Consider the following 17562-nt stretch of genomic DNA (forward strand, 5'->3'; position numbering starts at 1 on the left):
CCAGCCTAAACCTGAGAAGGAGCTAGAGTTCACCAATGCACATTGCCAAAGAGCAGCAGTTCTATGTCACCAGCCTCGATCATCTCCCCACCACCACTCTCAGTACATCCCGCCCACTGGCAGCCCCACCAGTCGGTGCCTCCTTCTCCTTTTCCTCCTGCCCACTGAGCTCAGCTCTTTCTCAGTGAGGGTATGTCTACACTACCCCGCTAGTGCGAACTAGCGGGGTAATGTATGCATACCGAACGTGCAAATGAAGCCCGGGATTTGAATTTCCCGGGCTTTATTTGCATAAGCCGGCCGGCACCATTTTTAAATGCCGGCTTGTTCGAACCCCGTGCCGCGCGGCTACACGCGGCACGGGCTAGATAGTTCGGACTAGCAAGCCGTTCCGAACTATCTGTACACCTCGTTCCACACCTCGTTCGGAATAGCTTGCTAGTCCGAACTATCTAGCCCGTGCCGCGTGTAGCCGCGCGGCACGGGGTTCGAACAAGCCGGCATTTAAAAATGGTGCCGGCCGGCTTATGCAAATAAAGCCCGGGAAATTCAAATCCCGGGCTTCATTTGCACGTTCAGTATGCATACATTACCCCGCTAGTTCGCACTAGCGGGGTAGTGTAGACATACCCAGAGAGATACTCAAGGGGGCAAGCATGGGTGTGACAGGCTCAGTGGAGAAGATAAGGAAGTGGCAGGATCTGAGGAGGAAAGGGCTTAGGGCAGAGCTGGGGGTTGAACAGTGAGCACCCTCCGGCCCAGTGTAAAGTTGGCACCTGTAGCTCCAGCCCTGGATTTGGTACCTATGCAAGAAGCCGCATGTTAACTTCTGAAGAGCTGCATGTGGCTCTGGAGCCAGGGGTTGGCCACCCCTGTACAAATGTCTAACCCAGGGTAGAGAAGAGCTCAAAGACTCCATTAGATATTTTTTTTAAATATATAAGATCTTGCTTTGTCCAAGCCAAATTCTACTAGGTGCTGAGCATTAGGACAAAGTCTTCAGAAGTGCCTAATGGGTATAGGTACTGCAGCCAGGAGGATTGATGGCAGTATGTGTAGGTGAACCCAAGCTAGCTTTGATCTACCTAGATCAAAACTAGCTTAACTAACAATAGCTGTTACGTTGTGGCAGCATGGATGGCAGGTGCTCAAGTATGTACCCTGGGTCTTGGTGGGCATGGTCAGCTGTGTAGAGACCATATTGCTTCAGCTTCCTTGTTACTTTTATTTGAATTAGTTAGATCAAAGCAAGCCCAGGTACGTCTGCACATGCTGTAGTCACCCTATTGATTGCAGTGTAGATGTACCCTCAGGGACTAGAAACTTAGTTTAAAAAAACAACTGGGATTCTCACGTTGCCCAGAGGTGAGGCTTTAAGAAAAACATCAGATTTTATAAAACTCTTGATAAAATTGCAAGAGCTGACAACTCTCCATCTGAGTAGTCCCACTGGAGTCAATAGGGATGCTCGTGTGCGTAAAGTTACTCGTGTGTTCAAAGAATAAGGGCCTAACCTTTATTACCATATGTGGTGTGGAGTTCCTCTGTTCCTCATTCACTCCATGGGAACTGAGGGCATGTGGCATCTTCCAAGAAGAACTCTGTACCTTGTAGGGGTAGATCACAAATCTTTTTGTTCTTTCATTTAACATATTCATTAACTTGTATGACAAGATCACAGGCTCAAAAAAACCCTTCTATTACCAAAGCATCAGTTCATTAAGCAATGGTTCTTTGTTGTTATAGAAACTGTCTAAGTAGCTGGCATGATAAGAAATTTGTAAGAGCTGTGATTGCAGGAGAGGAAAAGAGCAGTAATTCAGTTTCTGGGGGTGGAGAGTTGGAGGCTCCATCCCATCTTTTTTTTTTTTTTTTTTGTGGGAGGGAGTTGGGAGCTGGTTGGTTAGCTCTCATTTTACAGAGTGTTGCTTAGATACCAAAGTTTTTTTGCTCAGCAAAGCTGTCATCTTAATGTTGTGCAAAGGAAACCTAAGCAGCTAAGTACGTACATCTTGGAGATTTACTTTCAGAAATAGTTTATTTTATCATTATTAATGTTTTACCTCAACCTCCATAACGCTTGGTACCATTTACATTTAAGACCATTGGAAATGTTGTCTGTCTGTTGGGAGACTGTCTGTGGTATGGGCAAGTGCAGAAGTGCTGCTGAATGTCTGTCAATCTCCTGATGTTCATGGAAGCATCACACTGTATTTTTTAAACAAATGATTTGCGCCTCATGAACTCAGTGGTACCTTCTTTGTCCTGCATGTGTGTATCTCCCATGCAGCAGGTTGCTGGCTGGATTTTTTTCCCTTGTCTTCTGCATTTGAGGATATGCAGACATTACATTTTGCAATCACAAGGAAAAGCACAATAGCAGAGACAATTACAATATTTTGCATTTCTTTAGCCAAACATTGTGCAGTGTTTTGCAAATGCTCAGAACATACTTGGCAGCCAGGCACAGGTGGTTTCTCTTGCCTTCCATGAAATGGAGATACTAAGGCCGAGAGATTAGGTGATTTCAAGGGTCAAACTTGAAGTTCATGGCATAGAGCCCAGGTCTTTTGAATCACAGTCCTGAGCTCTAGACTCAAGTTCATCCTTCCATCCCCTCTCTATGTAATCGTGCTTGGAATATCCAAGTGTGCTCATAGTCATATCCCATCTGTCTCCTCTCTACATCAGTTCTGCCTTCTTCTCTCAAGTCTCTTTCTAGAATCCTAGGGCTGGAAGTGACCTCAGGAGGTCATCGAGTCCAGCCCCCTGCCCAAAGCAGGAGCAATCCCAACCAGAAAAGAATGAATGGAATGGACCAATCCCAATGAGAGGGAATTCTCTACTTCTTCCTCTTAAGTGAGAGGTTTCCATTAAGTTCTCACCTCTACAGACCCACACTCCAACTGTATACTAGAATAGAACCCCCCTTCTTGGGCTGTCAACAATGTCGTTCTTTTCCTGGCATTGGCTCATCCAGCCATCTGACTCTTCTGAATGGGTCCATTGTAGATTCCTTGCCATAAAGTCTTTGCCTTCAGCCACTGCTTCTGTTCTGAACTGCTCACCTGCTGCCTTTTCCCCAGATAAAGCCAGGCTGAGAGCAGGCATCAGGAAAAGAGGGATAAAATGAGAGTGCTGGCCAAGGAAAGGAGTGGTTGTCAGAAAAATGGATGTGGGTTGCAGTGGGTTGGGAAAACTTCTCCCAGGACTCCTGACTTGGCTTTCTTCTCAGAAGCCGCAAGACTCTCCCTGCTACTTATCACAGGGCCCCTTGGAAGACCTTAAAAAAGGATTTAGTTCTGAAGGCATGTTACTGTTTGTTACTTTTCAAATTTCAGCAAATCACCCCCAGTCTCCTAGTCAATAATGAAATTAGAAAGTTTGTCATATAGTTTGCCTGTCCAGTGGCTTTCATCTACAGATCCCAAGGTACTTCTGCAAATATTGCATACTTTACGTGCAAGGAAGTATTAGTAAGCCCCTATGCAGATGAATGAACTGAGGCTCAGAGAGATTTGGAGCAATGCATGGCCATGAAGAGGGTGCAGCTGGGCCCAGAACCTAAGAAAACTGATCTCTATTCAGTTTTTATGCTGCTTTAATTGTTTCTGATTAATAAGGTACAGTGATATAAGCAGAGCCCACACTGGGGTTTGCAATTCTTGAACTGCATCTGTTTCAAATGGATACAATGAAAATGGTTTAAAAGCAGAGTAGACCAACCTTAAAGGCTAAATTCTGTTCTGTTTCACCAGAGCAAAAATGGAGGCTCTTCCAAAGTCAATAAACGTATACTTCCAACGTGTACCATTGTGACAGCTCAGTTTGACGGCAGAATCCCCTATTCCCAGTCCCTTGATCATATTACAACTGTACTGAGCCTCAGTGTCTGCATGAAAAAGCATGCTACAGCCATCACAATTATTATGATGTGTTTTATGCCTGACCCATGCCATTGTAATACAGCGCTGTATATATAATTGTTTTTCAGGTAGTGCATTTATTTCTGTCTTATTCCTAAAAGAAGCCATGAGGGCTGCCAATATGTTAGGTAAGTAAGCAGTTGCTAACGCAACATATGTGGTTCCATATGCTTAGCAAGCTGGAAATCTCAAAGGCAAACTCCCCCACTTGCCCAAGCAAATGCTCAAAGGCATATACTTTAAAAATTGGGCCCATGTCACAGTATGAGGGAAAATCTTATTTACATATGAAAATTAGTGATTCAAAATCCTCTACCCTTAGAGCTATACCGTAAAAGTTTACATGTGGTAGAAATTATTTACTGAAGTTCACTCTTTCATTGCATATTTTTAACTCTGAGATGGTATTTAGTATTTTATGAACATGATGCAAGTTCAGTAAAAACCATGAAGTAATTAATTGTTCTTTCAAATTAAAGGTGCTTATTTTTCCATTGTAGGTACAGGTTGGACCTCCCTGATCCAGAACCCTTGGGACCTGACTGGTTCTGTATGAGGGATTTTTCTGGACCAGGGGAGGTCATTTCTGGTCTCCCTGATGCCGCCCCTTCCTCCCCCCCCCCCCCCCCCCGTATCCTGCCCCTCCTTGGGCTTCTTGGCTCCCCCTGTAGCCCAGCTGAGCCACTCCCACAGCCCAGCTGGGCCCTGCATCCCCCCCTACCCTGCATTGTACTGGGCTCTCATCTCTCCCCACCTCCCACAGCATACCAGGACACTCTGATCCTGGAACATCCGTGATCCTCCTGGACCATGGATGTTGCTGGACCAGAGTTCTGGTTTATAGAGGTGCAATCTGTATTACACAAAAATTTAAATCTTCATTTTAAAAATGACAACTATTTGCTACTTTATACCAGTGTTTCTCAAAGTGGTCTGTGGATCCACTCTGAGAAACCTGCTAACCGGCCACTCTGGTTTGGTTATTTACCAGTTCTGCAGCCACAGAGCCTCACAGCTCCCGTTGGCTCCGATTTGCTATTTGCAGCCAAGGGGAGCCATGAGAAGTGGCATGCCTGGCCCACACTGTTTCCTGCAGCCCCCCTTGGCTCCAGAGCTTTCTTGCTGTGTCAGAAATTTTAGTTGTTTTTCAACATTGTCTTGCTCTGCATTCTTTTGTTATAGCCTTTGAAGGAATTGGGCATTTTAATAGTTAAGAGGCATGCACATTTCAGTTTTTGCTTTTTATATCGTGCTTTCCCAGATGAATTACCCAAGTGAGCAGTGCCATTGATATTTGCAAGGACATGTAACTCACGTGGCATGCTGAGCAGGATTTAGTCCATAGTGTGATAACAATAGCACAGCTGTTGCTGTGCACATTTTGGAGAAAGCAGTGTTGCTCCAACAACCTAGACTATTTACTTAGGTTTTGGATCCTAATCTGCCAACTCAACTGATACACTGAGACTACATCCCTCAACTGATCATTGCCTTTTACACTGAACATTGCTTTAGCTCACATTCAACACTGATTTATTTTAGTTCTGTTAGTTTGACTTTTCAGGAAGGATTTAACAATGTTGCTGCATTCCATAGGAATGAGTTGTGTAATGGGAAATATGGTGATATTTTGGCAGGCACATAAATTTAGAACAGTTCTGCTTTTCCAAAGAAACCCCCGTGCTGTAGCAGCGCCAACAATGTCCTGCTGATGTGCTTTGTTTTGTATTTTTAAACCTCATGTTCCATATTGATTTATTGGTTCCCAAGAATGTGTAATGATCATTTAAAAACAGCTACATTGGATTAGGTAAGATATTAGCTAATCAATGGTGCTTCTGAGCTCAATAATCAGCCCTGTTACATCTAGATATCCCCAGGAACATCTGTGTTTGTCAGCTGGCTATTCACAGGGCAGAAGTTCCAGATTTTTATTAAAAACACAATAATACAAGTTTGACCTTGAAAAGGGGCCTCTGCAACCAGATAACTGAATAGCCTCTTGCAAATCAACTCTGCCCTTTTATGGAACTAATCTGCAAGGATGGAAGGGTATGGCAAAAGGGCTGACTTCATATCAGCTTCACACTTAGCTATGGAGCTGGCACACATCTATTGCTCTTAGAGTATGTCTACACTAGCCCCCTACTTCAAACTAGGGAGGCTAATGAGGGTGACCGAAATTGCAAATGAAGCGCGGGATTTAACTGTCCTGTGCTTCATTAGCATGTTCCTGGGCGATCGCCATTTTGGAAATTGACTAGCCCGGAATAACTGCCCACGTCTACACACGGCAGTGAAACGGGAGTTTGAAGTAAAGCCCTTAATTTGAATTAGCTGGTAAACCTCATTCCAGGAGGAATAACAGCTAATTCAAGTTAGGGCTTTACTTCGAACTCCCGTTTCACTGCTGCGTGTAGACACGGGCAGTTATTCCGGGCTAGTCAATTTCCAAACATGAACATGCTAATGAAGCATGGGATATTTAAATCCCGCGCTTCATTTGCAATTTCAGTCGCCCTCGTTAGCCTCCCTAGTTCAAACTAGGGGGCTAGTGTGAACATACCCTTAGAGATTCCAGGCCAGAGCGTTAGCTGTATCTACATCAATACTACAGCAGAAAGTTGACTTAAGCTACGCACCTCCAACTACATGAATAACGTAGCTGGAGTCGATGTACCTCAAGTCAAGTTACTGCAGGGTCTACGCCATGGAGGGAATGACGGGAGAAACTTTCCTGTCGACTTTCCTTACTCTATTCTTCTGGAGTAGAGTAACAGGGTTGACAGGAGAGCGATCTGTAGTCAATTTGGCAAGTCTTCACTAAAGCTGCTAAATCGACTGCCAGTGGATTGATCTGAGAGCATCATTCTGGATTGCATTGTAGATGTAGCCTAAGCCTGTGTAGCTACTTTGACTTAAGAGGATGTATGCTAATTTACATCAGCAGAGAATCTGCCCCTGCCTCAATAAACATCATGTCCTTTTAATTGACAGTAATTTGTGACATGGTCATGATTAACAGGGACCTGATTCTTCATTGTCTTGCCTTTGGTGTTAGTCAAGCATGTTCTTAAATGCTTTGCTGAACCACGGTCCTGTTTCAGAAGACTATGAAGCAGAGCTGATATCTGAAGGAGTTCCCCAGGAATCTTCTGGATTTTATTTAAAAACTCCATATATCGTATGTCTAATTAAGTGGGACTTAACTTTATGCTAGAAACTACTTCCAAAGGGCCTTGAAGGGTGAATGAGACAATAATATCCTTTGTGAAAGTAATGTATGTTTTTATTTAAAGGTGGAACCCTGGCAATTGCAGGAACATATTTGTTGGTGACATTCGCTCCAAATGTAACCCAGGAGCTCACGGCAACTAAAATACAGAATTATTTAGTTAGCTGGCAGTTTCTGATCTATGCGGTAAGTTTCTTGTTTATAATTCTCTGTAAGTCAAAATATCTTGATTTTTGCATCACAAGTCACAATGTCAAACAGCTGCCCCTGAAACAAATTGTTCCCAGTGCCACAGCCATAGCCATGTGCTGCAGATCAGCTCCTCAAGTGCTTTTCTCCTCTCCATCCCTTGGGTCCAACAGAGCCTGAAATATGTTGAATTTGAGCAAAGCAGAAGGTAAGCTGAAAAAGGGGTGGGAATTTGCATAGAGAAAATTTAAATGTTAGTGGCTTGAGAGGGAGTAACTATTGGCACTGGTTGTACGTGATTTGAATGAATTTATTCCACATTTTCTGCGCAGACATCTAAATGTATTTATTTAACAACTGAAATAACAGTGGTTTTGAAGATGGGGCCCTATTCTTGCATAGATGGCTCAATTGTGTTCCCTGTGTTGCCCAGCGTAGTCAAATGGCTCCTTATTCTACTGATTGATTGACTGAGTGAATGACTCTTCACTGTTGCCATTAGCTGTTAATCAACATCCAAATTTGAATTCAAATATCAAAATGCTACTTGGATTAGAGAGTCTCTATATATAAACCTTCAAAATCCATCCTTGCTCTTTGATGTATTCTAATTAGCTTAAGAGCAGGCAAAATATAGGCTGCAGGCTGAATCCAGCCCTCCTCCCCCAAGCCTTCTGATTCAGCCTGCCAATGTCCCATGACTTAATGGGACTTTTGGGTAGGCTCCCTGTCTGCCCACACCCACGCATGTTGCTCAAAGCGGCCAGCTGCAGGGCCATGTGCATCTCCGTGAACCTGTGCCCCTTGGGGTGAGGAGATTTGCATGCTGTCCCCACTCCTAGCACAATCTTGCAGCTCCTGTTGGTCAGAAACTGGCCAATGGGAGCTGCCTGAGTCATGCTTGCAGTGCATGGAAGTGCCGGTAGCATCCCAGGGACATGCAGAAACACACATGGCCTCCATATCTGGCTGTTCTGAGTGGCATGTGGGGGTGTGGCAGGCAGGGAGCCTGCCCCATGGTCCCACTGGGCTGCTGGCTGGGAGCCACCTAAGGTAAGCACTTTCCAGCCAAAGCCTGCACCTGGCACTGCCCCCCAATACCCTGTCCCAGATCATAACCCCCTCCCAAACCCTGCACCCCCTCCCACACACCCCCTCCAGGTCAGAATCCTCTCCTGCACCCCTACCTCCTCCCACACTCTGCAGTCCCTCCTGCCCCAGGTCGCCACCCAAATCCCTATCCTCAATCACAACTCCCTCCTAGGTCCTGCATCCCCTCCTGGACCTTGCATCCCAATCACCTGACCCAGGCCATAACCCCCTCCTTCACCCAAACTCCCTTCCAAACCCCACACCACCTCCTGCACCCCAGTCCCCTACCCCAAGCTCCCTTCTATACTCCAGAGGTTTTTTTCTTCTCCCTCCTTCCCCAAAGTTTATTAATGTTTTGTCATTTTAAAAATGACACTGTGGTGTCTGCTTAGTGCTCACTTATACTGAGTCACCCCCATCAATATCCATGGATGCTTATCATCCAGCAACTCACCCTCCTTTCTCCTTTCACTTGGCCCTTTGTTTCCTTCATTCTGTCCAAATGCCATGATTAGCTAGCACCGCTTGATTTACTTCTCCTACATTTGCCTCGCTGTATTCTTTCAAATTCACATCCCACGATGCCTGAAGCCCCTTCCATGCCCTATTCAACCATGACCCCATTACACTCTCTCCTTAAAACTCACTTCTTCCTACTAACTCATTTTCTTCCTTGCTCCCAAATACCAGCTTCTACTCTGACAGCTTGAGGTGATGAAAGGACATGTAAATGTAATCGACCTGGGAAGTATGCAGGTGCTGCAATGATAACTGCTGATACAGAACTTGAATACAAATAAGGTTGAAACTCTCTACTCTGGGACTCTCTGATCTGGCAATATCCATGGTCTGGCATAGATGTTGCAGGACCAGAGAGTCCCAGTGGAGGGCCAGCAGCAGGGAGCCCTGCAGGTCTGGCAGGACATCGGGCTGCCCACAGTGAGCTGCCGGCAGGGCCACCAGCGCATGGCATTGGGGCTGCCCAGTGAGGCCAGGAGATCTGGCACATGGCTGCCCGGCAGTGCTAGGAGCAGCTGCCATGGCAGCAGCAGCCTGGTGAGACTGGGAGACCCGGCACGTGGCTGCCTGGTGGGGCTGGGAGTCACCTCAGCAACAGCTGCCTAGCAGGGTCAGCAGAGCCTCAGGGCCAGCAGCAGGTAGGGAGTTGGCAGGGGAGAGACAGTGTCAGGGGAGCCAGTATAGAGCCAGGAGCAGTCCGGTCCCAAGGGTGCTGGACCAGGAGGTCCAATCTCTCTTTGAGATGGGGACCTTGCCTCCTTATTTGTTTGCAAAGTGTATAGCACAAGTTTACTGGTGTTATATATATAACTTAGCAAGAGTTGTTGAGCTTCCAATGTAGTTGTCTTTAGATTCAAGTCAGTATCACAGTATAATACAGTCACGCCAGTAATGCAATAGAAAGACAGCTTTTCTAAAAGTAGTCACAAGGTATGAACCACTGAAAAATCTGACATTTCCATCCTTCAACTTGTTTCATGTGGGAAGGTGGAAAGCTTGCCCCCATGTAATGCCTTTCTGACATGAATGCAGCTCTGTACAAGCAGGGTGGTTTTCCCACATAAAACAACAATCCATACTGGGCCCCAAAAATCCCCACCTAAGACATTGCAGTAATATAACCTTACTCGAGTCAGTACTAATCTCCTGTTTTAAAGGATGGATGGTTTCTTTTGCTCCTATGCACCTTGGGTTGCTACAGAAAACATCAATTATGGATGGATCTCTTAAATTTAACAGAAATCTAGCGAACATCGGAGTGGTTAATATTTAATCCCTGGGGTAGCAGAGTCAAAGCTTTGCAGCTCTTCTCACAAAGTGACTAGAGGAATAAGCATCCTTCTGATGGATGGCCCTGTCATTCTACTGAAGAACAGTTCTGGGAATCAGCATGACCTGATGCCTTCTGAGAGGGAGCTGCTGGTGAAATGGAGAACATAATTCTAAACATTGGCTAGTTGTAGGCTCAAAGAGATTTTTATATGGATTATTTACATACATAATTTTAAGCAGGTGGAGATCCTGCACTGCTTTTGAACAGACTATTTGAACACTGGATGTAGTCCAGATTTCCTCGATTCCTGGCATTTATGTGTAATGTTAACTTAAATAACAGCATCAAAACATCAACCTAAGTTCTCTTGCCTCAAGCTTCATTATTCCTAGGATTTTCCCACAGGACTTCATCGGTCACAGGCCCGAGTTTCTTTTCCCTCCGAGAAACATCACAGCCCTTCCTATTATCTTTTACCAGATTATGAAGTAATGCTGCTAACATCAATTCCTCTCCACCTGCATGTAGTATCTAAACATGATCTCAGGATGACTTAATGGAAGAGCCCAGCATCCCTAAGCTAGGTCCTGTACTCTGCCATACTTTTCTGTTCCTTAACGTAATGTTTGTTTGTTTTTTAAACAAAGAGATACTGTAAGGGGCTACTGGGTGTCCCTTAGTGAGAAAAGAAGGAAAAAGAGCACCCATTGTTATGGTTACAGGTGTTTGGGTCACCAGAAGGAATAGTTAAGAAGGTACCAGTTAAGAAGGTACCAGTAATGGTGATAAAGCTCTGTATAGGTTGATCGTACTTTGAACTCTTTTATAATGGTGTTAGTAGTGAGGGGTGAGTGGAATTTACTTTTACACGCAGAGAGGCAGTATACATGGAAACAGAATTGGGGTGGAGTATGTCACTGCCTAAGTAGGAAAGGACACACATGGAGTTTGTTTTGTTGGGTGCTGCTTTTTGCCTCATATAAAATTAGGGTGACAGATGCTACAGATTTGTGATCTAAAAAACTCCCTTCCTACTGTGTTCCATAAATCTTAAGTTTCTTCTTCCATTCTGTTAGCAATGACTTGGTGTCAAAATGAGAATTGTTTTGAAGTCTGTTACTGCTGCAGCCCGAAGGCCTGATGTTTTCATTTAAACTGGTCTAAAAGGAGGCAGTGGAGGGTATTGCAAAGTGGCTAATTTTACTAATGCTGTCACCTGTTTCTCTCAACATGCTTTTATGGCTTGCGATGGGGAGACTGGAGATATGAAGCATCTGCTAGCCACTACATGACCTTAATCTTTCTTGTTAATTCTGCTACACTGATGGAAAAAAATGGGGGCAACTCATTTGAACCAATGGAATAAAGGATCAAGCCTATTTTCTATTATTGGTTGTCCCAGACTTCACCTGCATAGGTTAAATCAAAGTCTGTATGATGTGGTGGGGAATTTTCAAGTAGAGAGATGTCCAGTCATCTCTGATGATGAATTGTGTAAATGTAGACCATGATCAGTGCAGTAAAGCAATGCTTGTCCTTTTCATATTCAAAGCACTTTACACTTGAAACAATGTGCATGAAATCGCACTTTTTAAATGTTTTCCTGTATTAGCTATTTTCTTCGCGTGAAGGGAAAAGGCTGCCATATTTGTAGTATGACCAATTCTGTGAGATTGAATTATCTTTCCATTGCCTGTGGGAGCAAGAGATAAGTGTGATGTCCAGCTGAAAAAATGATTCAAGCAAACTGTGGTTTGCAATATAGAAAAATTAATCTCGCAGACAGATGTGCTTACTAATGCCATCTGTCTTCACGTGACTAGTGAATGACTTAAAACTGCAACCACAACCCCTAAATCTTCAATCAGTAGCCTTAGGCATTATAGTGATAGAAATGTAGCCGTGTTACTCTGGGGTAGCTGAAGCAAAATGCAGGACAATGTAGCACTTTAAAGACTAACAAGATGGTTTATTTGATGATGAGCTATCGTGGGCCAGACCCACTTCCTCAGATCAAATAGTGGAAGACATCATCATCTAATAAACCATCATCTAATAAACTCATCATCTAATAAACCATCTTGTTAGTCTTTAAAGTGCTACATTGTCCTGCATTTTGCTTAGGCATTATGTTCCTCTAGAATGTAACGTTATCACTTGAGAACGCTTGGGGCAAAGGTGAAACCACATTTTAAAAAATATTAATGGGAGAAGGTACCTAAAAGGTGGGATGAACCAGTCCTTCTATTAGGGAAAAATAAATTGATTAACTAATAAGCCTGGGCTTCTTGGTTAATCATATTGCAGTCAGCAGCTAAGACCGAGAGAGGAACCAAGCCCAAGGTTGGACCCAAGACCAAGGTCGGACCAGAGCTGTGGCTGGGAGCGGAGCCAGAGGCCATGACCAAGAGCTGGGCCACTGTTAAGGCTGAGGCTGAGGCAGAGCCAGAGTGGAGCCCCTCCCATGGGGTCTAGCCCAGACCCCGCTACACTCCACTGAGCATTCTTCCATTCTCCCATAGCAGGCTCTCCCCACAGTTTGGGGACCACTGCCCCAACGGCTACATGAATTTATACCTGCTGCCAGCAGCCCTGAGGAGCTCTTCTGGCCTCCAAGTATTACTGGGGCTGAAGAAGCTCTGGCCACACCCTTGCACCAGCAGCAGTGCAGGAAAGGGAGAAAGAGCCACTATAGCAGCTCCTATTCCCTGACTATTCCCCTACTCCCGTAGCTGGTGTAAACTGGCTGTAGGCCAAGTTTCAGCTCTACAGAAACTCCCAATGCAAGTCAGGATCTAGGCCTGCATTTCCACCTGTGAGTCTGGCCCTCATCTACACTGACAGTAGAACAATGACTTGTTTATAGATGAGCTGTTGGCTGCCTGCCCCATTCTGGTATTCCCAAGAGCTGTTTCACTCATTGCCTGATTGTTCAGTCCCAAAAGAAAGTCCAATGTTGACAGGTGACTACAAATTCTGTTGCTGACAATAGCAAGGCTCTTTTCTGCAGCTGGTGATGTTACCGAAGTGTCACAGTACTGGCAAAGGAGCAAGTGTTACTGTGAGAACATGTAAGAGCTAGTAGCGAAGCCAGTAAATTTAATTGTCAGTGTGAAAGATGGTGATGACCTAGATGGAGTGAGTCTGGACTGTGTACCGTGAATAGTGTCTCAGTATCTACAGATGGCCAGCAGGTCAGTCTCTGTCAGTGTGTCATTGAGCTTTGCGAGTGGATCTTCTGTCATATACCCTCCTGGTACGGTAGCTTGTGACTAGGGGTCATTACATAGCTATAATCGAAACTGAATACATTCCCCCATGATAGACATGGCAGGAAGTGTGGCCATGAAGACAGTACTAGCTAAGATTTTGTAGACTGAGGCTGCGGGGGTGAGGGAGGTAGAATACGGCCAGTAGGCTGGATCTGGCCCATCTAACATAGAGATGAAAAGGGCCAAGGGGAAAGAAACTAACGTAGTCAGATAGTCTGGTGATGGTCACTGTAGAAAAATTAAGCTAACATTGATAATGTTCTGCTTCAGGCTAGCTCGCTACTCCTTAGCCCCAGGGGTGCCTGTATTGATTATCCCTAGCAGATGTGAATACCTTTGCTATCACAGAAAAGCAATCTTTGTTTTAATCTTCTCAATGATGTGAAAGCAAACAGACTCATTAAGAGCAAAAGAAAAACAAAGAGATGAGAAAGTTAACTTGAAAACCTATCTTAGGAGCAGGAAATATTGATAAGAACAATTATTTGTTAACTTAATTGATTGGAGAGAAGATTACTTTTTAGTAGAAGATGCTTAATAATACAATCTCCTCTCCCGAGTGAGTTGTTTGATCAGAGTAGATCAATATTACATTTTTAAAGACTTTGAATGAAGAATTTGTTATATTGGTTACACAGCTTAACCTTTCTTGCCTTTTTTCCTCCAGATTTTAGAAATAATAATATTCTGCATTCTTCTGTATTTCTACAAAAGAAAGGATTTGACGCACATTGTGGTTTTGTTAATGATGGTAGCCCTACTAGGTAAGACCATATTATTCTGTTGGTATAAGATTCATCTCTCATACTTGTTTAATCACTCTCTATCATTTGGTGCCCCCATGTAACGCAGTGTTTAAATGACAAGCTGAAGGCGAATCCTTAGGTTTTTCGTGCTTTTACCGCTGATTGAAACTAACTTAACATTTCTTACAGGTACTGTCTTATTGCAACCCGGGTCCCTGCTAGCTCTTTAAATAGCTCCCTGCTGGCTTTTGCCGCAGCTCAGCCAGCTCTTACTGGAGCTACGTGCCAGGGCACACCCGCTTACTTTCACCTCTGATTTCAGTGAAATCTCTTTCTAACAAGCAAAGCCGGTTACTCAACAAACAGTACATACCTATTGCTAGTACTGTTTGGGTTTACAGATTTGCAGTTCTAGTCTGTGCAAAGCTGACTGGTTGATGCATGGCTATTCCAAGGCTTTTTGCCTCTACCATCTGAAATAGTCCTTTATCATTAGATCTCTGAAGAATGAGTTACTACTGAGCCTGTTAAAACTCCATATGGCTAGAACATAGTGTGTGACGGGACTGGCGGAGGAAAACAAATCACTAAAATAAAAACAAAACCAGAAAACCTCTTAACCACTCTGCTTGTGTGAAGTTCTTCAGTGTAACTGCCTGAGACTTTCTGCTGCATCCCAGGACTCCCTCCTATGTATGCATATATTTTCCCCCAGCACAGAAGCCTCAACAAATGTAACACATTTTACTATTCTGCCTTCATCAGTCTGCTAAACATAATTAGACATTGCCATTTGCATTAACTTCTCCCATCCCTAGATATTCCTTAGAAAATCCACTCAACACTTATTGTGCCAAAAATTCATTCCTGTCTTGTACATTTTCAGTATAGTTCTTTGAGGGTATGTCTACACTAGAAAGTTAGTTCGAACTAACGGACGTTAGTTCGAACTAACTTTAATAGGCGCTACACTAGCGCTCCGCTAGTTCGAATTTGAATCGAACTAGCGGAGCGCTTAGTTCGAACTAGGTAAACCTCATTTTACGAGGACTAACGCCTAGTTCGAACTAGCTAGTTCGAACTAAGGGCTGTGTAGCCCTTTAGTTCGAACTAGTGGGAGGCTAGCCCTCCCCAGGTTTCCCTGGTGGCCACTCTGGCCAACACCAGGGAAACTCTATGCCCCCCTCCCGGCCCCGGACCCCTTAAAGGGGCACAGGCTGGCTACGGTGCCCGTGCCAGGTGCAAGCCTGCCAGCACCCAGCTAGCAGACCCTGCACCTGGCACGGCACAGAGCCACCCACCCGATACCCCCCAGCCCACCCCCTCTTGCCGGGACCAGGCTGGCGGCTCCTGGGAGCTTGCCCTGGACCGCAAGAGGCGGGCACCTTCCTGGGCTAGTGCGGACATCGTGGACCTCGTCCACGATCTCCGCACTAGGCACAGGAAAGTGGCCGTCTAGGGCAGGAGAGCTGCCAGCCTGGCCACCCAGGACCAGGTGTGCATGAAAATCAAGGGGGTCCACTGAGACCCCCGACACTGAGCCCTGAGCTTACAATGGCCGTCCTGGGTCAGACCAAAGGTCCATCTAGCCCAGTAGCCTGTCTGCCCACAGCGGCCAACCCTAGGGACCCTGGAGGGGATGGACCGAAGACAATGACCAAGCCATTTGTCTCGTGCCATCCCTCTCCAGCCTTCCACAAACTTTGGGCAGGGACACCACTCCTACCCCCTGGCTAATAGGACTCCATGGACCCAACCTCCATGACTTGATCTCACTTCCCTTTAAACTCTGTTCTAGTTGTAGCCTTCACAGCCTCCTGCAGCAAGGAGTTCCACAGGTTAACTATTTGCTTTGTCAAGAACAACTTTCTCTTACTAGTTTCAAGCCTGCTACCCATTCCTTTCCTTTGGTGTCCTCTAGTCCTTCTTTATGGGAACTCAGGAAGAACTTTTCTGAATGCACCCTCTCCACCCAACCCCTGCTTTTAGAGACCTCTATCCTGTCCCCCCTCCGTCTCCTCTTTTCTAAGCTGAACAGTCCCAGTCTCTGTAGCCTCTCTTCATCTGGGACCTGTTCCCAACCCCTGATCATGTTAGTTGCCCTCCCCTCTCCCAGCCTTTCTCTTCCCCTCTCCCACCTCCTTTTCCCAGTCTCCCCCAGTTTTTTTCAATAAAGACAGAGTCAATGTTGGAAGAAACGTTATCTTTATTTTGTACATCAAGAAGAAGGGGGGCTAGGGAAGGGCAAGTGGAAGGAGGTGAGGGAGGAATGGGGTACGAGCCCCCGATGGGGAGGACTGGGCTGGCTCTGCGGGCTTCTGGGGGTGGAAGCTCTCCTGCAGCCCCCCAATTACTCCCTCTCCCCAGATGGCAGCCTGCGGCAAGTGCAGCCGGGCTGATGGCCGAGTGGTGTGATGTGCCCAGTGTGGGCACTCAGGGCACTCCAAGCCAGAACTTCTTTGCAAGCGGGGCACCCCTTAGAACTGTGTGTCCGGGGTGGGGGTCGGGACCCTTTAAGCGCAGCCCTCGGCTAGCCTGAGACAGTATCTCCATGCTCTAAGTCCTCCTTTTATGCCCTGCCGGCACTGCTTCCGGCCATCATTAAGCCCTGTTCAGAGTCCACTCAATGTGGACTTACTAGTTCGAACTAGCAAAACGCTAGTTCGAACTAGTTTTTAGTTCTAGATGCGTTAGTTCGAACTAGCTTAGTTCGAATTAACTAATTCGAACTAAGTTAGTTCGAACTAGCGCTGTAGTGTAGACGTACCCTGAATGTCCAGGCCTTATGTATCCCTTGGAGAGTTTACATACAAGAATACATAAATCATTCATTTAATACAGTGGACTTCCAAGGTACTTAAACATAATTTGATCAAGTGTCCTAAGGATGGGGTAGGATATTGTCATGTCTGTCACACTATCATGACAAAACTCTTCACCTTTCAGCAATCTAGCCCTCAGCTGGAAGGTCAGAACTATCAATTTTTACCGCAACATTATATTTTCATATATAACTCCCAACTTCTACAGGGTACCCTGTAACTTACTGAGGTTTTTAATCACACACGTCACCATAATGCATGTATGTTTGTTTGTTTGTTCATTTTGGCTTCATACTTCTTATCAGCCAGAATCTGATATCCTTTGTTCACCTTGAGTACAGCCTTGGACAATCCCATTCGAGAAGTAAGGAACAGAACCATTCGAGAAGTAAGGAACAGCTCAAGGGAAGCAAAGGGAATTCTTTAATTTGGCCCTAATGGTGAAATTCAAATAGGCTACTACAAGACCTATGTGCTAGTTAAGCCCC

General features: G+C 45.2%; 1 protein-coding gene across 1 annotated transcript in view; it reads left to right on the forward strand.

Moving 5' to 3' along the window:
- The window catches only part of NIPAL2 (NIPA like domain containing 2), a 71328-nt gene that overhangs the window by 42119 nt on the left and 11647 nt on the right, over window positions 1-17562 (forward strand). Inside the window, exons 4-6 of the mRNA XM_006123921.5 lie at window positions 3995-4054; window positions 7226-7347; window positions 14174-14270. Coding sequence (XP_006123983.1) covers window positions 3995-4054; window positions 7226-7347; window positions 14174-14270 — 279 coding nt within the window. The remainder of the gene's footprint in view (window positions 1-3994; window positions 4055-7225; window positions 7348-14173; window positions 14271-17562) is intronic.

This window comes from Pelodiscus sinensis, chromosome 2 (genome assembly GCF_052426305.1).
Source record: "Pelodiscus sinensis isolate ZL-2025 chromosome 2, ASM5242630v1, whole genome shotgun sequence".
Classification (NCBI taxonomy): domain Eukaryota; kingdom Metazoa; phylum Chordata; order Testudines; family Trionychidae; genus Pelodiscus; species Pelodiscus sinensis.